This window comes from Eurypyga helias, unplaced genomic scaffold, assembly GCF_000690775.1.
Source record: "Eurypyga helias isolate BGI_N326 unplaced genomic scaffold, ASM69077v1 scaffold43468, whole genome shotgun sequence".
NCBI classification, from domain to species: Eukaryota; Metazoa; Chordata; class Aves; order Eurypygiformes; family Eurypygidae; genus Eurypyga; species Eurypyga helias.
Window position 1 is genome coordinate 1 of NW_010269659.1, and position 20,435 is coordinate 20,435.

Here is a 20,435-nt window from a genome sequence, read left to right on the forward strand (position 1 = left end):
TGACTGAAGATGGTGAGGGAAGAGGACAAGGGGATCCCGGTGCGCGTGGCGCTGCGCTGCCGTCCCTTGGTGCCGAAGGAGACGGGCGAAGGGTGCCAGATGTGCCTGTCCTTCGTGCCGGGCGAGCCGCAGGTAAGGAGACAGGCCGCTGCGGCCCGGCCTTGCCGCCCCCTCCCTGCCCCGGGGTCTGCAGCCAGGCTGCCTGTTCGCCTCTCCTCCGCAGGTGGTCGTCGGGAACGATAAATCCTTCACGTACGACTACGTGTTCGACCCTTCTGTCGAGCAAGAGGAAGTCTTCAACATAGCTGTCGCCCCCCTCATACGAGGCATCTTCAAAGGTTTGTGGTATCCGAATTCAGGGTCTGTTTTAAAACACTGGGGGTTTTGGTGGGCTCAGCTGCGTGGAAGAAGGCACTGCAGTGTTTAATCCTCCACTCTAACTCATTTCTTCTTTGATGTTCTTGGAAAATAAAATCCTGTGCTATCTAGCCACAGACTCCAGCTGTTAGTGAGAAGTGCTGGGTCTTTCCAGCTCGTTCCATAGAGCTATCAAAAAGACTCGAGTTTGTTCACGGGGTCATTTTGGTTCCTGAAGCTATCTATTTATAAGATGAGAGAACATTATCAAGAATAATAGAATGAATTTATAAGAATCCTATGCCAGGAGTTGTTACAGTGGAGCTGGGATGGCAGAGAAATTACACTGTGTTTGTGTGACTAGCTCCTAGTAAACCAACAGACTTAAAAAAGAGCTGGAATACTGATTTTTATCTGTGCTTTGCAGAGCTTTTAATGGACTTTTTTTCCTTGATGTTGCTAGCTGTGACCTGTGTATAAAGGTTGTGTAAACCGACCATGAGGGACGGGGCTTTTTCTGGAAGGATGTTTTTACTAGAATGTAGCTTTGTTCATCAGAGTTTCTTCTGGTTCCCACGTGACTGACTGATCCAGGCAACTTTTGTTTCTCTAGGATATAACGCTACTGTCTTAGCCTACGGACAGACAGGGTCTGGAAAAACCTACTCTATGGGAGGTACCTACACTGCCAAGCAAGAGCATGAACCTAATGTGGGTGTTATCCCTCGGGTAATCAAACTGCTGTTTAAGGAGAAGGAGCAAAGGCAGGATTGGGAATTCGTCCTCAAAGTTTCTTATCTAGAGGTAAAAGTTGTTTTGATTTTCAAACTGTTGTGAACTGCATGTAAAGTGAACTTTATTGAGGCCACCTCTGTCAAGTAATACCTATTTACTTAATCAAAACCTAAGACTGCGTAAGTTCCTGTCTGGAACTGGATTCTGAGTCCTGGTTGTCTGTCTTTTAAAAGGCAAAATGAATAGGGTGTCATGCCAAGTTAACCGTGATTCCAGCGTAACTGGAATTATGTTGTACGTTGCTCTCCTGGGAGGCTGCTAACTCTGAACTGCTGTTCTGACACTTTCAGATCTACAACGAGGACATTCTAGACCTGCTGTGCTCATCAAGAGACCGGTCTTCTCCAATCAGTATACGGGAAGATCCAAAAGAAGGCATAAAGGTCTGTTGCCCCGTTGCGTACGGGTGTATGAAAGGGTGACGTGGCTTGGGATGAATGTTTCGCTGACACCACGGGCTCCTTCAGCAGTGCTTTGTATTAGTGCGTGTGAAATCATCACAACTGCTCACTCCTCTCAAAAGGGAGCTTTTGATGATCCTTACGTTTATTCAGCATAACGCCAATAGGGTTACACATCCATGACAAAGCCATTTGCCAGTCTTATTCTGACTTTTTTGGAAAGCTTTTTTTTAGGTGAATAGCTGAGAATGTTGCCCTTTGGGTCCCTTCACCAAACTTCACACTCTGTTGCAATTGTACTTTTCAGTTTGGCAGAAGTCACGTGCAACAAAGGGATCCTGAAGGGAAACTATTTAAGTGCCCAAGTTATTTGCTTAGCAGGTGTGTACAGATGTGTGCTTAACAGCGTAGTGCAGAAAAACCCTGTGCTACTGCTTGCTCCGTGGACTTTTGTCGTTAAATTTCCATCCGCTGGTTGTTCTTCATACACACGGCTTCGGTTCACCGTGGGGGGTAGGCTGTTGGTTGTCACACGCACCGTTTAGGTGTGCACAGACCCTGTGGCTTTGATCCACTGATGGTTTTATGTGTAATCTTGTGCTGCTCACTTGTCTCTCAAGTACTGGGGTGCAACTCATCCGTGTTTTGGTAGTGGCATTGTGATCCAGGGAGACAGGCTTGCCAAGGAGCATGACCAGTCCCCTCTGTCCTTTATGTTCCTAATACCTGTCTCCCCTCCGCCCTGTTCACACAACTCCTCCCCTCCCTTCAGCTGGTTTTCCCCTTCCTCTGCCTGTGACTGGCACAACTTTCAGCTCCAGCTTGGCCGGGGGGTATCTGAGGGCAGCTGGGGATTTCTCCATGGAGGAACCCAGTCTCCATCCCACAGCTCGGCTGGCTCATGGTTCAAGCTCCATCTCGTTAACTCGAGCAGGCAGAGAGGAACTCAGTATCTGCATGTAGGAATAGGATGGGGGTGATGCGACTTAGTTACTGGAACGGAGTTCCGAAAAATGTTTTGCTGGGGGAATCCATACCAAGCCTCTGGCTCCAAGTGAGACTCTGATTCTTGTGGACATGTATTTACAGAGACTTCACTTAGTCTGCCGTAGCCTAAGACAGAGGACAATGTTTCTGATGTAAGTTGGGGTGAAGAGGAAGAAGATTAATGATGCGCTTTTTTTTTTTTCCTTTCCTGATTACAGATTGTAGGGTTAACAGAAAGAAATGTCACCTGTGCCCAAGATACTGTATCCTGCCTAGAGCAAGGGAATAATTCCAGAACGGTGGCCTCCACGGCGATGAACTCCCAGTCCTCACGATCCCATGCCATTTTCACCATTTGCATTGATCAGAAAAAGAAAAATGACAAGTAAGCGTGATCACTAGTAGCTGTTAGGAGTCAAACTTACTCAGAATTTAATAGCCCTGTCATTCTTTCTTGGTCTTGGATGACCTCAGCTGAGCTACTCTTGAGGCAGTTCCTTTATGTGGCTGATATGAAGTATGTTTTTCAGCCTGGGAGCTCAACTGTAGTAATCATTGGACTGCTCTTTTCCTAACTGCACGCTTATTTGAGAGAGTAAAAGAGCTTATTTGTGCCATAGGAACAGCAGTTTTCACTCCAAGCTACACCTGGTTGATCTTGCTGGCTCTGAGAGACAAAAGAAGACCAAGGCTGAGGGAGACCGACTAAAAGAAGGTCTGTAGGAAAATGACTCTTACAGCTTGGGTTTCTTACCACTTTGGAGTTAATAAATTGAGTCCTTGCAAGGAAAAGCAAAGCAGGTCTTTAATTAACCCCTATAATGTGCTTTTTTTCTTTTTTTAAAACCTTCTTAAATTTTTTAATAAGGGCACGAAATGACCAATTGCTCGCTGTTGAAGTAGCTCTACTCACCACTGCGTGTTTGTATGCAGGCATCAACATCAACAGAGGCCTCCTCTCCCTGGGGAACGTAATCAGTGCTCTGGGTGATGAAAACAAAAAGGGTGGGTTTGTCCCCTACAGAGACTCAAAGCTAACAAGGCTGCTGCAAGGTAAGAGACAGGTGATGATAAAGCCTTACAGACGTGCTTTAAACACCAAAGTAGCCAAAACTCCATCAGCCGTAAAACTGCAGTTCAAAGCGGTAGCTGCTGTTGACAAAGGGATGGCTGTTACTGGTTTAGTTCCTCCTCTCACTCAAGCCTGACCTTCCCTGTACTCCTATTTTTAGGTTACAAAATGCACAGAGATGGACTTATCTAAGTCCTGCTCTTTTACAGTTCCTCTGATGGGAGGAAATGAGACAAATCCAGTGCAATTTTTTTTTCTTTTGGTGGGCAGGAGGATGAGAAGTTAAGTCTGGAAGCAGAGATCTATGATTATACCTTAATTATAGCTACTTACTGGAGGATATCACCACTAGAATGAAGGTCAAGCTTGTGCTTTCACTGTGTGCTTCACATATTTGTTTTGTTAGCCTGAATATCTGGTCTTCATGGTATTTATTTTTCACTCGTTGCAGTGGTCTTTTAATACATTTTATCTCAATTAGTCTTTAATCCAGGCATAGCTATAGTAATGCAATTCTACTCACTGGGGTGGTTTTGGGGTAGTTAAATAATTTGGTACAAAAGTTAAGCTTTTCAGTATTTTCCATATCTGAAAACATATAATTGTCCTTTAATTTCTGTGTGCCATTTCTGGCAATTACTTAACAGGACAACAATATTACTGGGGCTTCTGACTTGAAATCAGTGGTGCTTAGAACTGAGACTTGTCTTTGGGGCTTTGGCTTTTAAAAAAAAAAAAATCTCTTTAGGATAGTACTGCCTGGGGCAGTGGAGAAAGTAGATGGCAGTGGCACAAGGCCACAGCTGGATAGCTTCTAGCTGTACTGTGGAGACACGCTCCTGCAGTCTTGGATACCTTAATGATGAGGGTGGTGAGGCACTGGAACAGGTTGCCCAGAGATGTTGTGGATGCCCCATCCCTGGCTGTCTTCAAGGCCAGGCTGGATGTGGCTTTGAGCAACCTGGTCTAGTGAAAGGTGTCCTTGTCCATGGCAGGGGGGTTGGAACTAGATGATCTTTAAGGTCCCTTCCAACCCTAACCATTCTATGATTCTATGATACCTTGCTAGTCCTTCTTGCTCTCTCTCAAAGCACTGATGAGGCCTTATTTTCCTTCTCAGATTCTCTGGGTGGTAACAGCCACACTCTCATGATTGCCTGTGTAAGCCCAGCGGATTCCAATCTGGAAGAAACTCTGAACACTTTGCGTTATGCCGACAGAGCGAGAAAAATAAAGAATAAACCAGTTGTCAACCTTGATCCACAGGCGGCTGAGTTGCATCATCTGAAGCAGCAGGTACTGGGTGCCTCTGTGGGGGGAGTAGACCTGTCCTTTTGGCACTAAGCTCAGTCAAACAGCAAGTGAAGCTATAGGATGCCTGGCTACACCCAATATGAAAAACAGTCAGTACGTGTTTCTGTCTCTTGAGACGGCTGTGCAAGTGCTGTAATGTTAATGCATTACAACTCGATGCTGTAGGAAAATGGTGGTGTTAGTGTGGTTTACGTTTCCCTTCTGCTGACCAATTCATCCCCTAGAAATAGGCTACAGGCTAAGATAGAAATACAGTGATGGTCGCCTTGCTGACATCACCTGCTGAAGCCCAGCACGGAGCCGGAAGGGAAGAGAATTCCACGTGCTCAGCTTCAGAGGGAAATAAGCTGCGTAAACTGGAGCTGGTTAAACCCGGAGCTTGTCTACCGAGGGGAGTTAAGCAGGCTTGCCGTGCTTCCTTGCCAGTATGCATATGATCGTCTGTCATGCACCTCTCCAGAGGAAAACTCAGTAATCTTGCTCCACAGCAGGGCGAGTGGTTTTGCTCACTGCGTGGGAGTGTTCACCAGAGCCTAGTGAACGTGTACCAGCGTACTGTAAACTCAGATCACGTATTCAAGTAGCTTGGGAAGGCGAGTGATCTGACTCCATCCTGCGTGAAAGGTAACACCGGAGGGTTGGTTCAGCCACGTGGGAGACCTGCCCCGAGTCCCTGCACAGAGCAGTGTCACCTGTCTGTGGGTGACCCCACATGCTCTGATCTGAGCACTCCTGATGAAGAGAAGGTAGCTTTTTTAGGACTAAATTACTTGTAATACTGGAGCAACAAGATTCCTTCCCACAGGCAATGCTAAAAGGACAATTGTGGAGCAAGTAGACTCGTATTAAGACTGAGGTTCTTAGTAGTATTCCTTCAACCATCTAGATTTACAGGTAGATTTACAACGAGTGATTGTTTGTCTTTGTAGGTACAACAGCTACAGGTGTTGCTGCTGCAGGCTCATGGAGGGACCCTCCCAGTGTCTCTCAAGTAAGCTTTGTAGATCAACGCTGAATGTAGCTGATGGCTGTCACGCACCAGCAACGGCTCTAGATCTCCTTTGCTCTAGGCAGTGCTGTGGAGTGAGGGTAGAGCAAACCAGTTGCTTTCTAACAGCATCTGGGCAATTTTTTTCTTCTGTTGTTCTTTTTGTCACACTTACTGAAATTCTGTGTGTGTATTCATGTAGTTTTGTAGCAAACCCCTTAGGATTGCAGAAATCTGTTGTAGGAAATATGAGAGGAACTAGGCAATATCTCCTGAGTATCTGTTTCTCAGACCCATCCATCTCTCTTTCCTCACCCCCATACCTCTAAACTTAGGGCACATTCATCTCACTATGCTTAAAAGCACAAAATGCAGGGAAGAGTTGGACCGTGTGAGCGCTGTCTTCTGAGGATGTTTCAAAACCCAAGCAAATGCCGTTTTCAGAGTTGCCACTGGTTAAGCAGCATTTCAGTTCCAGAAGGGTGTCTTCTCTTGCAAATGCCTAGTTTTGGTAATACTGTGCTACTTAAATTTTGTATTCATATCAGACTTCCTCCAGTTATTTCTGTTCATCTGCTACAACCTATATTTCTTGTAAGTTATTTAGGAAACATGAGGTAATTTCAGTGCTATTGCAAACCTCTAGTGCAGTCATATTCACAAGCAACCTGGTCCTTAATGTTTCAGTAGTATGGCACCTTCTGAGAATCTTCAGTCCCTGATGGAGAAGAACCAGTCCCTGATGGAGGAGAATCAAAAGCTGAGCCGAGGGCTGAGTGAGGCAGCTGGTCAGACAGCTCAGATGTTGGAGAGGATCATTCTGGTAAGGTCCAGTTACCCAAGAAGAGCTTTATGTTGCATGACTTGGCCCTTTTAGCTCCAGTTAAGATCAAGCAACAGCAGTTCCTGTACTAATGGCATGTTAGGAATCTCTCTCTTTACCTGATAGAAATTTGAAGTAAATGTGACAGGAAGATGAATCGGAACCAAAAGTCTCCCAGATCTGGGGAATTCAGTGGGGAAAAGTAGGCCTGAACCTTTCAGCTTTCCTGTTGCTTTAAAGTTTTAAATAGTAGCACTTGCACACGTTCTCTCTCTTCCCCCTCTGCTCTGTTTTGATTCTCTGCAGTGTATATTCCTGCAAATAAATGGTGCCGAGTCCCAAACAAACTAGTGGCAATGATTGTGCAAGATCTTTCGGTGCGCTGATTTGCCACAGACTGACAACATACCTTTTATATAAATAAATTAGCTCATTTCTGGCTTCATATTTTGCTTTTCCTACAATTCAATATCATTCTGGCTTCTCTTAGACAGAACAAGAAAATGAGAAGATGAGTACCAAGCTAGAACAACTTCAGCAACATGCCGTGTAAGTCTTTCTACCACCCACCCCCCCACATGCTAAGGAAATATCCTTCGGCATTAAACGGTTTTGTTGGGATAAACTGCATACAGTCAGCTTGTGTTTGTCCATTCAGAACTCATTTGTATGTTCAGTGGGTGAAGCCGTTCCTTGCTGGCACGTGTGACACAAACGTGCTGTGTAACACTCGGGGACTTACTGCTGTGTCTGCATTGCAGATGCAAACTTGATCTGCAGAAGCTGGTAGAGACGGTGGAAGATGAGGAACTAAAAGAGAACGTAGAGGTGATTCGTAACCTGCAGCAAGTGTTGGCTCAGTTGCAGGTAAGATGGAATCCAAGGTGAGAAGAGCATGTGCCAAGGCCAACAGACTTATTAGCTTAATTTTACTTCATCTGTCAAACAAAATTTTCTTCTCTTTTTCCTGTATAGAGTGAAAATGCTGCTACAGTGGAAGCCGCTGCAGAGGCAGCAAACTCCGAAGAGGATGCTGCAGCTGTAAGTGAGGGGAGTCTGGCAGTGCCGACCTTAATGGGGGCAGGTTTTATCCCCTTCTCACCCTCATCTGCGTCCATCTGCTAGTTCTGTAACCTAGATGTTTGGTAAATAATACGTGTCGCTTTTGTGTTCTGCACCCTAATCTGCTCAGTGTGTTCAAGATCTATAATCTGTTTTCATTTCTGAGTATCTCCTTTTTATGTAAAAAATGAATTTGAAGTTTTCTGCAAAAACTGTGATCGCATAGTTAGACGTTTTGACTGGCCTCTCCAGCTCATTGCTGTGTCTCCTCCAGGAAGCGGAAACGGGCCAGGATACCAAGAGATCCTCGAATGAATTCACCACTCAACATGCCCTCCGTCAAGCCCAGATGTCCAAAGAGCTGCTTGAACTGAATAAAGCCCTGGCTCTGAAAGAGGCACTTGCCAAAAAAATGACGCAGAGTGATAATCAGCTGGAGCCCATTCAGTCCCAATACCAGGTAATCTCGTCTGAAATCTCCCCTCTACTCTGCTCAGGTGAGACCCCACTTGCAGTTCTGCGTCCAGCTCTGGGGCCCCCAATGAAAGAAGGGTATCTACTGGTTGGAGCGAGTCCAGAGGAGGCCATGGAGAGGCTCCAGATGGCGGGAGCCCCTCTGCTATGGGGACAGGCTGAGAGAGTTGGGCTTGTTCAGCCTGGAGAAGAGAAGGCTCCGGGGAGCCCTTACAGCACCTTCCAGTGCCTGAAAGGGCTACAAGGAAGCTGGGGGGGACTTTTTGCAAGGGCCTGTAGTGACAGGACAAGGGGTAACGGGTTTAAATTGAAAGTGGGGAGGTTTAGATTAGATATCAGGAAGAAATTCTTCCCGGAGAGGGTGGTGAGGCACTGGGACAGGTTGCCCAGAGAAGCTGGGGATGCCCCATCCCTGGAAGTGTTCAGGGCCAGGCTGGATGACGCTTGGCGCAACCTGGTCTAGTGGAAGGTGTCCCTGCCCATGGCAGGGGGGTGGGACTGGCTGATCTTTAAGGTCCCTTCCAACCCAAACCATTTTGTGAGTCTATAAAATAGTCCTTTGAAGGGTATGCTTAGTTTATTTTTCCTAATTAATGCAGTTATTCCATGCTGATGATGGGAGATTTATCCTTAAGAGCATGGTCGTATTGGGTCTGTCTGTTTCCTTGAGCTGGGTCACTGCTCCCTTGGGCACAGGAAGGAGTTAACTACAGGTTGGGGGATGATATTGGGGTTGGAACTAGATGATCTTTAAGGTCCATTCCAACCCAAACTGTTCTATGACTGTCAAGCTATGTCTGAATAGCTTATTTCAGGGAAAAGACCATCTTCTGGTAGTAGAGCTATTAGGCACTAGCTGTTCTGTGTGAAATGGGCTTCTCTGCTTTGTACTCTGAAGTGTGCTTGGCCACACTGAGCAAAATGCAAAGGACTTCATTGTTAACTCCCATAGTAAAGCCAGCTGATCCGGCTTCCCCTCCTTGTTCGCTAGCTGTGTGGGATCTCCCATCTCTGAAATTGTTTGGTCATAACTTTTTGTCACAATGGTTCTGTGGACAGTCTAAGATTTCAGTGGAGGACTAGCCCTTTTGACACTCACACTGTTTTTAGACAGGGTGGTTTATTGACTGTTGGAAAGAACATGGTTTCTCGGGGCATCCAGTCTTAAAGCTTTGTCTTGGGGCAGAGTTTCACGGTGTGTATTCGGAGGCTTACTACTCCTGTCTTTTTCTAGTCTAATATCAAGGATCTGGAATTGGAGGTCAGCAGTTTGCAGAAAGAAAAGGAAGAGTTGATCCTAGCTCTGCATATGGCAAAGAAGGATGTCAACCAAGCCAAGTAAGAGTGACGACACAAGCCGTGCGGCTCATAGCACTGCAGATTGTTAATGCTCTGTGAAAATTCAGTCTTGCACTTGCCTCTGCTATTTGTAAAAGCTCTTTCTGATGTGTTGTGTGAGCTGTATGAATTGCAGAGAACCTTGATAGTGGGCTTTCATCAGTGGGGAATAACACAATCACTTCATTCTTTAAAGTTGGAGAGTATTTGTTTGACATTAAGAGTTACTGGAGGGGGCTGTTCTTAAAGTCTGATTTCTTCACAGACTGAGTGAACGACGTCGGAAAAGACTTCAGGAATTGGAAGGGCAAATTAATGAGCTGAAGAAAAAGCTGAATGAGCAATCAAAGCTTTTAAAGCTGAAGGAATGTACAGAGCACACTGTCACCAAACTGAACCAGGAGATCAGGGTAAGTAACCCTACTCCTCGGGCTTGCTCCAGTGTAGGTAAAGCAGCTTCCAGGCATAAGGCACTCGCTTGCTGTGTTGTGAGACTGACAACACCAGTTTCTGGCGAGATTCCTTTGGCCCTGTGACCACAGTTGCTGGTGTAATACAACAGGCAGGTGACTATTGAGGCTTGGAGGAATAAAAGAAGTCCGAAGTGTCACCTGGCTATTCTGATGTTATTGTCTCAGTCAAATCACTCGAATTCACTTTGATTTCCATGTGTATGTTTTCCCTTTATGCCTTACCATTCCTGGGATTTAGCACTTTCGGAGTGTCCTCAGGCACGTACCCTGTGTGGGCAGCACACTAATATTTCCCATTCCTGACAGACACACGAGGAGAATGTAGGTTGAAACTGCCCGGAGTGCAAGTACTGGCCAATTCTTCCAGCCATTTCTGTTTTTCAGGAAATGAAAAGCCAGCGGGTACAGCTGATGCGCCAAATGAAAGATGATGCCGAGAAATTCAGGCAGTGGAAACAACAGAAAGACAAGGAAGTGATCCAGCTGAAAGAACGGGTGAGCCAACAATAAGCTCCCCAGCCGTACCTCCTTCCAAAGAGTGAAACAAATCATTAATCAGTGTCTGCTGCGAGGCTTTGCTGAACTTGCAAGCATTTGAGCAGCATTTGGGGAATGCTTGTTAGTTCGTACAGCTGCCACCTTTCACCGGCCGTCGTAAGCAAGCCAGGCAGTTTGCGTCTGGCACTTCTAAAGCTATCAAAGCAGGCTGCTGTATTAAAGCAGTCGTCATAATTCAGGCCTCAAGCAGAAGGCAAATATTTTTAAAGTAGTTGAAGTCGTAGGATTTGACCACAGAATGGGAGGTATTGAAACTTTCAAAGGAATATTGAATCTGCAGGTAAAGAGTGAGAAGTGTTAATGAAATCCAGCTGGCTTGTAGCATTCCAGTGTAATGGACAGCAAACATCCGTACCTCTCGAGTTCTGGTCTCACAGGAGTTCTCACTGGGAGAAGTTTGCTCCCTGATGCTTGGGACACAGAGTTATTTGGGTTTATGGTCTCTTACAACCTTCAGGCTTCTAAACCTGTTTGGAAGTGTGGTGTCCCTTCTAGCCACTCTGAGCCTAACAGCCCTTTGCTCTGAGGCTCTATGTGCCTCAAGCTTATAATAAGCAGTGATGTTACTATCGTGAAGCCTTTCTGTTGGAGAACAGGAAATTATTCTGTTCCAAGAAGCCTGAAACTGGCCATAGGGTTTAACCTGCCACGTGAGATTTTCCATCTGTCCTAACGCCCTTTCCCTGCAGGATCGCAAGAGACAGTATGAGCTACTTAAGCTAGAACGAGATTTCCAGAAGCAGGCCAACGTGCTTCGGCGTAAAACAGAAGAGGTAAGGAGCCAATATCAGCTAGGAACAGATTCACAGAGTGGAATGTGAATTTTTACTCTGAAGTTTGCCCACACCAAGCAAAATGCAAAGGACTTCCCTGACCAGTTCCCAAAGGTCCACAAAGTGTGGTTGGAGGTTTGAACAGGATATGCAGAAACGTCTTAAGAGCAGTTTGGAGGTATGGAAATTGGTGCTTTTCTCTCTGTAGAAAAATACCATGCTTCTGTCTTGTAGCCTTTGAGGGATTCTAGTTAAACCTGCTCCTTACAGGCTAAATCACCCTTTGAGCATCAGGCTGCTGTGGCAAATCAGTTACAGGTACTGAAGCTGGGAAGTGTGAAACGAGCTTGGGTGGATATGCTAGGTTGCAGTCTGACATTCTTTCAGGTGGCTGTATGGAATAAATGCGTTTTGAAACCCTTTTGGGTGTTTGCCTTTCGGTCTAGAAGCAAATTCTCTTTGTTTCCTTTGCGGAGGATCCCGGTTTAAAGTGAGGGACTCCCTAGTCTTTGAATCCTAAAGCTGATTAAGCTGACGCTCTCTCCTCGCTGCCCCAGCGCCTGGCTTGCGCTGTGAATGCCTCATGTCCGCAGCTCTCGCAGAGGAGTGAGGCACCTGCCCTTGTCTGTCCGTGTTCTACAGGCAGGCCCTGAAGGACGCCCTGCAGAAACAGCGGGAGGCTGCAGATAAACGGAAGGAGAGTCAAAATCGGGGAATGGAAGGAGTTGCTGCACGAGTAAAAGTGGGTGACCGTGTGTTGTGTGTCCCAACAAACAACGGGCAAACTTAGCTTTGAGGTGCTGCTGGGGTCGGTGGCTGGAGAGCCCGGGGGGAAGGAACATCTACGTGTTAAGGGAGGTGGTGCGATTGGTGTAGCTGGCATTTTGGAGAAGGTTTCAGTCCTGAAACAGACTACAGTGAACCGCTATACTATTTGTTGGGTTTTGGTGGGTTTTTTCCCTCCAGAGCTGGCTTGCAAATGAAGTAGAGGTTCTTGTTAGTACTGAAGAGGCTCGGCGGCACCTTGCAAACCTTCTGGAGGACAGAAAGGTCTTGGCAAAGGAGCTCCTTCAGCTGAAAGAGAAGAAAGATGCTGGCGAAAACCCACCCATAAAGCTCCGGGTAAGAGAGGGAAATGCCACTCCCACAGCCCTGGCTGTTCGGCATGTGATGTCACCTGCTCTTATTCACTCCTATTTGACCTTTTCCCTCAGAAGGTAGGGATGGAGATGGTTCCCTTTCTGGAAGAAAGGGTTAATGTTGTTAGTGCCCTCTGGCATGTCTGGGAACAGAGCTGCAGAAGTAACTTGTTACTTAATACAATACAGCTGATGGATATGAGTGGGTCACAGCCCTTCTCAAGGACTTTGTTTTTGGGAAGGACTGATGGAATTTAGGCTACAGAGATACTTGGAGGCTTTTATCATAGTACGACTCCTCTTTGCTGAAATGCCTGTAAACGAAAGCCCAGTCCTGTATGTATTTCTTCACCTATTGGTCACTTCTGTCCGTTGCTGTAATTCCTTAGAGACGCACCTACTCCCTCGCCGATCTGCAGGCATCGGAGGCGGATGTTTCCCTGTCAAAGCAGATAGAAAGCCTGGAAACAGAGATGGGGCTCAGGTAAGGCAGTATGACAAAGCTCCTTTGTACAGCCTTGGCCATGGCTTGGTTTTTTCCTCATCTCTGTCTACAGCTCTTCCGTGAAACAGAAGAGAAAATAACTTGTATACTGGCACAAAAAACTATGAAATAAGACGACGTGGTTTTCCTGGTTTGAGTTTTCCAAAATGTGGGGATATAAGGACACTACTCAGTCACTAAGATTCCTTTGTTCTCAGCTGTTTGAGCATCTCTATATGAGGGAAACTGCACTGTTCATTGAAGTGTGGAGGGGAGGAGAAACTCCCTGGTATAGCACTGCAGGCTCCAACTGCTGCCCTGAGCAGTCAACATTTTAACTTGAACTATTTTATCTAATATTCTGGTAACTGTAACTTCAGCCCAGGTTTTCTCCTGTGCCGTAACCTCAAATCCATGTGTTCTTCCTTAGGAGTGCCCAGATAGCAGATCTGCAGCAGAAAGTCTTAGATGCAGACAACGGAGACCGTGTGAAACAGCGCTGGGACAGTATTGCAACAATTCTAGAGGCTAAATGTGCTTTGAAGTATCTCCTTGGGGAGGTAAAGTCTGAATTTTTCTGTTTGGTCACTAAAAACCAAGGCTCTAAATAAAAATGAAAGGAAGCGACTAACAGGCTGATGGCAGAGAGGAATTCTAGTGAAGCACTGCTGTACTGGCTGAGGTGTGTTTTCCCTCACAACTTCTGATTAGTATTACCCCTACTGGAGATGATAATTTTGGGGAGAGCAATCCAAAAAGAACAGGAAAGGGGAATATGCCTCTTGACCTGCGTCTGTTGTATCGGCTAAAGCTGTGCCTACGGAAAGCTTGCATGGGAATAGTAAAAGGGAAGAGACAGATTTCAGAAGTGGAAGAGAAAATACCTCAAAATGCTTCCTGAGCAAGTAGGCAATTTGCAGGGAAACAAGGGGACCTTTCTCTGAGGTCAGAGTGGAAGCACTGGAATGGATGTTGGGATGGGGGAAGCTTGAACAAGACTGGGGGCAGGAGAGAGTAGGATTTTGGCTGATGTGAACTCAAGGGAAGAGCAACTGAATGGCAGAATCATCTATCAGTCCCTGGTGCTTGGAAATGAAAAGAATGAAGGTGCTAACATGAGACAGCCTTCATCTTTGTAGTCCCCCCAGTACTCGGATTTGAAGTGCTGCAGGGAAGGAGACTGATCTACAAGTGTGAACAAAACCTCCTGCCATCCGTGTTACACTTCCGTGCTGGCTGTCAGATGTCTAGCTCCAAAAGCCTCTTCCAGCCTCCTTGTTGCTGGCAGCTGGCCCAATCCATAGGGTGGCTGGAAGTCAGACAGAAATGCTTCAGCCTGAAGCATGCCTGCCCCAACAGAGACGATGAAACAAACTCCGTGACCCAAGCGATCGTCTTGCTTTTGTCTTTCAGCTGGTCTCCTCCAAAGTGCAGGAAAGCAAGTTGGAGAGCAGCCTTCAGCAGAGTAAAGCCAACTGTTCAGACATACAGAAGATGCTGATGGAAGAGCAAAACCACATAACGGATATGGAGGTTGAGTTCCAAAATCAGCTTCTGATGCGGGAACAACACCACCAGGACAAGGTAAAACATAAGGGACTAGAAATCTCGAGAGAGCTACCGAGTCCTGGGAGTCTGATTCTTAGATCTGCTCAGAGATAAAGGCAGAGAGCGTGCTGAAACCAATCTGGTGCTGTGTATCTGCTCAAGATTTGTTAGATTCTTGTGGGATAGCTAACAGAAGCCAAAAAAGTTCCCCCTATTCATCTTCTGTCCTCTGTGAGTAGTTTCATTCAATAATTCTTGTAGTGCTTTAAGTGAGGATGTTACACCTGAGCACAAGGTAACTTTTGTAGTAGGTCAGGGCAGAATCATGCTCGAAGTGGCAGAAAGAATCATTCTGAAGTGGTCTAGGCCTTTGCCTGAGCTGCCCTGTCTCCAGGAATTCACACCTCTATCTTGCTTTTAGGTTCTGTACCTGCTTAGCCAACTTCAGCAAAAAGAAGCAGCTGAGAAGAAATTAGAAAACTCACTAAGTGAGAAAGAGAAGCAGCTGGAAGAGCAGTAGAGTGCCTGGATGTGGCTTGGGGGGAGTGTGCTGGTTTCAGGGTGAGGAAGGTGCGGAAGGACTGAGGGCGTTTCCTTTCGTAGCTGACTGCTCAGTTCAGCTGGCTGCAGCTGACAGCTGTCATACAGGTTAGAATGAATGAGCCTGGGGGGGGGGGTTTCCTCATTTATCTTCCATTAAATTAACGTAAATGCAGCAATGAGGCCTACCACAGTCTCCAGCTCACACAAACTTCTTGCATGCTTGGAATACCTTTAGTTCGGATATTCAAGGTGCTATTGCTCATCTTTCACGGAGCGCAGCTCTGCTCTGCTGTCAGCAATGGAAGAGCTCTCCCTTGAGCACATAAACTAGCTGCACCTTGTCTTGTCGCTCAGAGAATTGAGTGGTTAGCAAACCTGGGGCAGCACGCGTTCAGTGAAGCACAGTCAGGCCTAGGTGCAATTAATTGGGATGTAAGCCTTAGAAACAGAGGGAGGTTTAGATCTTAAATGGTCCCTCTGAAAGGATCTCGCTCTGCTGTATGGGCGGTGTTATCCATAAAACAAGGCCACAGCACTACATTTTCCTGATCTAGAAGTCGGAGCTCATCTCCTGCCGCAGAATGTAAAGACACCCTTCTGGTGTTGTAAGTAAGATTCAAATAGGAGAATCTGTCCCAAACAACTACTCATATGATTTCATTTTGCCTTGCAAACAGGAGGAAGAGCTAGAGAAAATGAGAGAAGTCTTTGAGAAGAACCAGAAACTTCTCCAGGAAAATGACACTCTTAAACAGGTAGAGAGATCTCTACAGACCTAAGAGCTTCTTTCGGTTGGGTTGTGTTTTGCAAAGCTAATTCTTGTCCTTCTTAACAGAAACTGCTGCTCCTTCAAGTGGCCAGTGGACAGAAGCTCCACCACATTAAGCAAATGCCATCAGAATCCCCAGATTCCCCTTTTGATTATATTCCCCCCAAAGTAAGTATTCAGTTCTCGTGCTTGTACTGTGCCTGGGTTATTTTCAAAGTTGATGTTGGCTGTCCAAAATCTTGGCTTCTTTCTCCTGAGTTGCCTTTTACAAGGCATCTTTGTTTGCGTGTTGAAGTAGCCCTGTTCTCTGCTTCAGACAGTCCTGAAGTTTCTGTTTACACAGTACTTCTGAGACAAGTGTGCACTAGGTTTTCCATCTTTAAGGAGGAAAAAAGGGCAAATGCAACCTGTTTCCTCAGTCAATGATGTCTGACTCTGTATCCTGCTTGGTAATCCAGGTGTTTTCTCTGTAGCATTTCCAGTCTCTGAATCACGGAGCGAGGCATCTGTCGTAAAAACTTTAATCGTTGCCTTGCAAAGAGCCAAATCTTAGTGCCGGGAGGAATAAACGATCTAAAACTAGTTTGCCAAGACTGGGACACAAATCTGTTTTCCTAGGATTTGTCAACGTTTTTTTACAGACTCTAGCACTCTGAATTGATTGGATTTTTCATCCTGACAATTGATCTTGTCTCTTCCCTAACCCTACAGCCACCTTGGCTGTCTGAGAGGAAGGGGGGGGTACTCCAAAGTGTAAACCCACTGCTACTTCTTCTGGGCCCTCTTGTAACCCTTGTAACTTCTGCGTGTAGCCAAAGACTCGCCGGCAGACGACAACAAAACCCCGTGCACTAACCCCAGAATTGGATGTGGCAGAGCTGTTCTCTGACTCGGGGGAGTCTGGAGGGGATATGGAGGATGCAGACTGGATTCCAGTAAAACCAGTCAAAGGGGTAAAGAGAAGCACGATGGGGGTAAGATCCGGTTCCCTCTGACTCCTTGTTACCTGTAAGGGATTCACTTGCCTGTATCCCTACAGGTGTGTACAGAACAGCAGCGAGACTGTGGTTTCTCCAGTGTTGCTCTCAACAGCCCTAATGTGACAGATGCGTCGGCACTGGTTATTTATCGTATTCTGACAGAGCTGCCTGTGGTCAGCAACACTTCCTAAACTGATTTACATGGGACAGGTCTTCTGTCACGAGAGAGACGTTCTGTCCTGCCCCCCGTGGCTGAACCAGCCTCTCTTTCATGCAGCAGTGAGCCCTACCAGCACCTTTATTCCTTCATGGAGCCTATTTTAGGAGGAAAAATGAAAAAAAAGGGCTGCATCCCCGATTACTGCTTGTACTGGGGCTCCTAGTCCTGCCAAGCCTCAGCTTCTATCTTCTGTCTGTGCTGGTCTGCCGGGCTGGAAGCTGCAGCCTGCTGCTCGGTTCGTTCCCGATGGCATGGCAGATGACGGGAACGTGCCGAGCACAAGTCACTGTGCGCCAATTCAGGCTGGAATTGTTTCCCAACGGAGGTCTAGCTTCAGAGTATGTTCTTCTTCCCTGTCACAGAGGGGTGAATTAGTACATATTTCACTATCGAGTGACTGAATGTCAGCAGTCACCACAGAAAAACGTAGGAATTTTAAGCTTTAGCTCCTTTCGCTGGAGCTTGTCAACCTGATAAACTCAGAACTACAGCACTCCCCCGCGGTGGCTTGGCTTTTGGGGAGTTCTCTGGGGCTGTGTTGCACGAAGGAGGGTTTGTGCTTGACGCTTGGCTCTTCCACGCTCGCTGACGCGCCCACTGGCACTCCAGTGCAAGTTCCCGCTCCGCTCCCCACGGGAGCTTGGAGCAGCAGGTCTGCACAGCCTGCCACCCAGGCGGGCAGAGACTCGCCGCTCTGCTGTGCCAGGGAGTAGCTGAACTGGGTCACCTCCACCTAGATGGAGTGCCCTAGGCACGGTGACTCGGGTTTGCCTCCCAGCGCGTGAATGTTGGCTTGTCCTACCGACCCCGAAACCGGCATCCTTCTGGAGAACTTGAGGTCAGGGACTGAGTAATTAAGATGCTCATCTTGGGGATACTGAAGTAGGAGATAGCCCTGTAGGTGGAAAGGCGGTGTTTCTCTTCCTAGGGTGCAGGGCTGACAGTGGAACAGTGAAAGGCTCATGGCAGGGTGGGGCTGGTACCTTCACGTGCTGACCGCTGCGGCAGCCCGGCTGCACCGCAGCTCCTCCTGCACAGAACCTCTCGTCTCTCGCTTTAGTGCTCCTGCAAGGGCCGATGTGGGAACCGACAGTGTGGCTGCAGGAAGCAGAAGGTGGGCTGCACTGAAGGCTGTAGCTGTGACTCTGCAAAATGCAGAAATAGAGACCCTGGCTTTCCGGTGAGTAGTGCTGCCTTCCTGGGTGTCTAAGGGCCCGCACCCAACATCCCCGCTTCCCAAATGGATAAGCTTTTAGTGTACAGGCAGTTTTTCAAGGTAAAGCACGTGCACCTTTCTGAAACACGTAAATGTCACAGTAACCCGGTGTTTATCTGTGGGAATTGAGTACAGACTTTTCCACTGAGCACCCGGCTCTTGAGCTGGATACAGAAATCTGGGAGATAGGTTTACCTGCTGCCAGTGGTCAGCCACAGATCTGGGGACAAACAATTGAGGTCTGTCATTTGTAGTTAGTAAATGAAAGTTGTATCTTTGCCTTCAGATGGCACAAAATACCTGAAGGGGCTACAAGGAAGCTGGGGGGGACTTTTTACAAGGGCAGGGGGTGACAGGACAAGGAGGAATAGGTTTAAATTGAAAGTGGGGAGGTTTAGATTAGATATCAGGAAGAAGTTCTTCCCGGAGAGGGTGGGGAGGCACTGGAACAGGTTGCCCAGAGAAGCTGTGGATGCCCAATCCCTGGAAGTGTCCAAGGCCAGGCTGGATGTGGCTTAGAGCAACCTGGTCTAGTGGAAGGTGTCCCTGCCCATGGCAGGGGGGTTGGAACTGGATGGTCTTCAAGGTCCCTTCCAACCCAAACCATTCTGTGATTCTAAAAGCTTGACTGATTTTCAGATTATTTTTCTTTAAGAACGTAAGGGATGATCTGGGGGTGGATCAGAGCATCAGGAAGGTTCATGAGCAACTGATGTTCATTAGAAATGTCTGCCTTACCTGTGGATCTTAGAGATTAGAAGCAGAAACCTCCCATAATAATTCCTTACCGATTATTTTAATGAAACCAGTTGCCTGGCAGAGGCACCTGGCATATCCTGTGCTGGGATTCGCTTGGCAACTGGGGAGAAGGTGGCCTAGACCCCTAGCATTTCTTCAGCTGGTGGTGGGGAAGGAAGGGATGGATATTGAAGGTGTGCTTCAAACGATTACTGCCCTCAGGATGCCACACTGTGTGAGGACCAAGCACGAGTCTCTGAAGGTTCTTTCAAACTCGAAGACCCCACTGAAGTGACTGCAGGAGAGACCTTCTTTCAGCCTGTGTGTGTCACACCGACTACCAAGGTACTGCCCAAAGCGGTGAGAAGGAACGGGGGCTCTGAGTGCGCACACCGTGGCTGTGGCTAGTGATGGGCCTTAGAGAAGGGAGGGGAAAAAAACCAAGATAGAATCATGGAATTGTTTTGGTTGGAAAAGACCCTTAAGATCATAGAGTCCAACCGTTAACCCAGCAAAGAGGATCGGCAGATGTGAACAGACTACACCTGTCAAGCCAGCTTGTGTTTAAGCTTTGAGCCTGCAAATTCTTAAGTTTTCATACTAAATCTTTGCCACCCGGGCTGGCCACGCTGTCCTGCCACACCTTCCCCCAGTAAAAGGGAGACTGGTAATTGAGGAGCTCACAGGACAAAATCCTGTCTGTATCCAAGCTTACTGTTCGTAAGCCATTGTGTCCTCTGACTGGGCAGCTGTAATTTTGCCTGAACAAACTGGCTTGTCCATGTGTACCCTCTGCGTGCTATTCCAAACGCCGTCTCGCTCTGCCCAGGCCCTGAATTTGTCCTTAGAAGTTTGACATGAGTAAAGAAGTCAAGCAGCTCTGGACACAGGCCTGGCAGCTTGTGCATCTGCTGCCTCCGAGCTGCACTGCAAGCTGCTGGCTTCTCCAGGGCAGTGACCGACCCCAGGTTGTCCTTGCTTTTCTTATAGGTCCTGAAGGACATCACAGACCAAGATACCTTCATGAAGAAGTCCAGCACTACTGCTTCCATGTGTGTGAGAGATGAGGAGTCCCAAGAGAACCAGATGCCGTTTATAAAGAGAAAGAAGAGAATGCTGAGTAACAATACCAGCTTCTTCTCAGGCTGCACCCCCATCAAAGAGGAGCTTAACTGAAGAGCCTGACTGTGCCCTGCTGCATCACACCATGCTGCTGGTGCCTCTTTTTCAGAAGTGTTGGGATCTCTTGCTGCAGCAGAAGCCCAACAACTGTCACACCTGATGGCTTCTGGCATCAGCAAGGGAGTCAAACACTCGTTCTTCCTAGATTGTGTCCAGTTCTCTGTAAATATTTGTATGTGGGGGACTTGGGCTGATGGCAGG

The 20,435-nt window shown here is 47.1% G+C and overlaps 1 protein-coding gene across 1 annotated transcript; it reads left to right on the forward strand.

Moving 5' to 3' along the window:
- Positions 1-9: 9 nt before the first annotated feature.
- KIF4A (kinesin family member 4A) lies at positions 10-20,228 on the forward strand. The gene is given in 31 exon segments (XM_010158169.1): positions 10-132; positions 224-338; positions 971-1,161; positions 1,443-1,535; positions 2,759-2,925; positions 3,161-3,255; positions 3,474-3,593; positions 4,733-4,908; positions 5,856-5,917; positions 6,602-6,737; positions 7,228-7,286; positions 7,499-7,604; positions 7,713-7,778; positions 8,074-8,259; positions 9,508-9,611; positions 9,877-10,021; positions 10,469-10,579; positions 11,332-11,415; positions 11,710-11,726; positions 12,058-12,157; positions 12,382-12,537; positions 12,944-13,038; positions 13,469-13,598; positions 14,452-14,622; positions 15,008-15,133; positions 15,807-15,884; positions 15,965-16,066; positions 16,711-16,872; positions 18,159-18,278; positions 19,275-19,397; positions 20,043-20,228. Coding segments are annotated over 31 exon segments (3,705 nt in total).
- Positions 20,229-20,435: the final 207 nt, after the last annotated feature.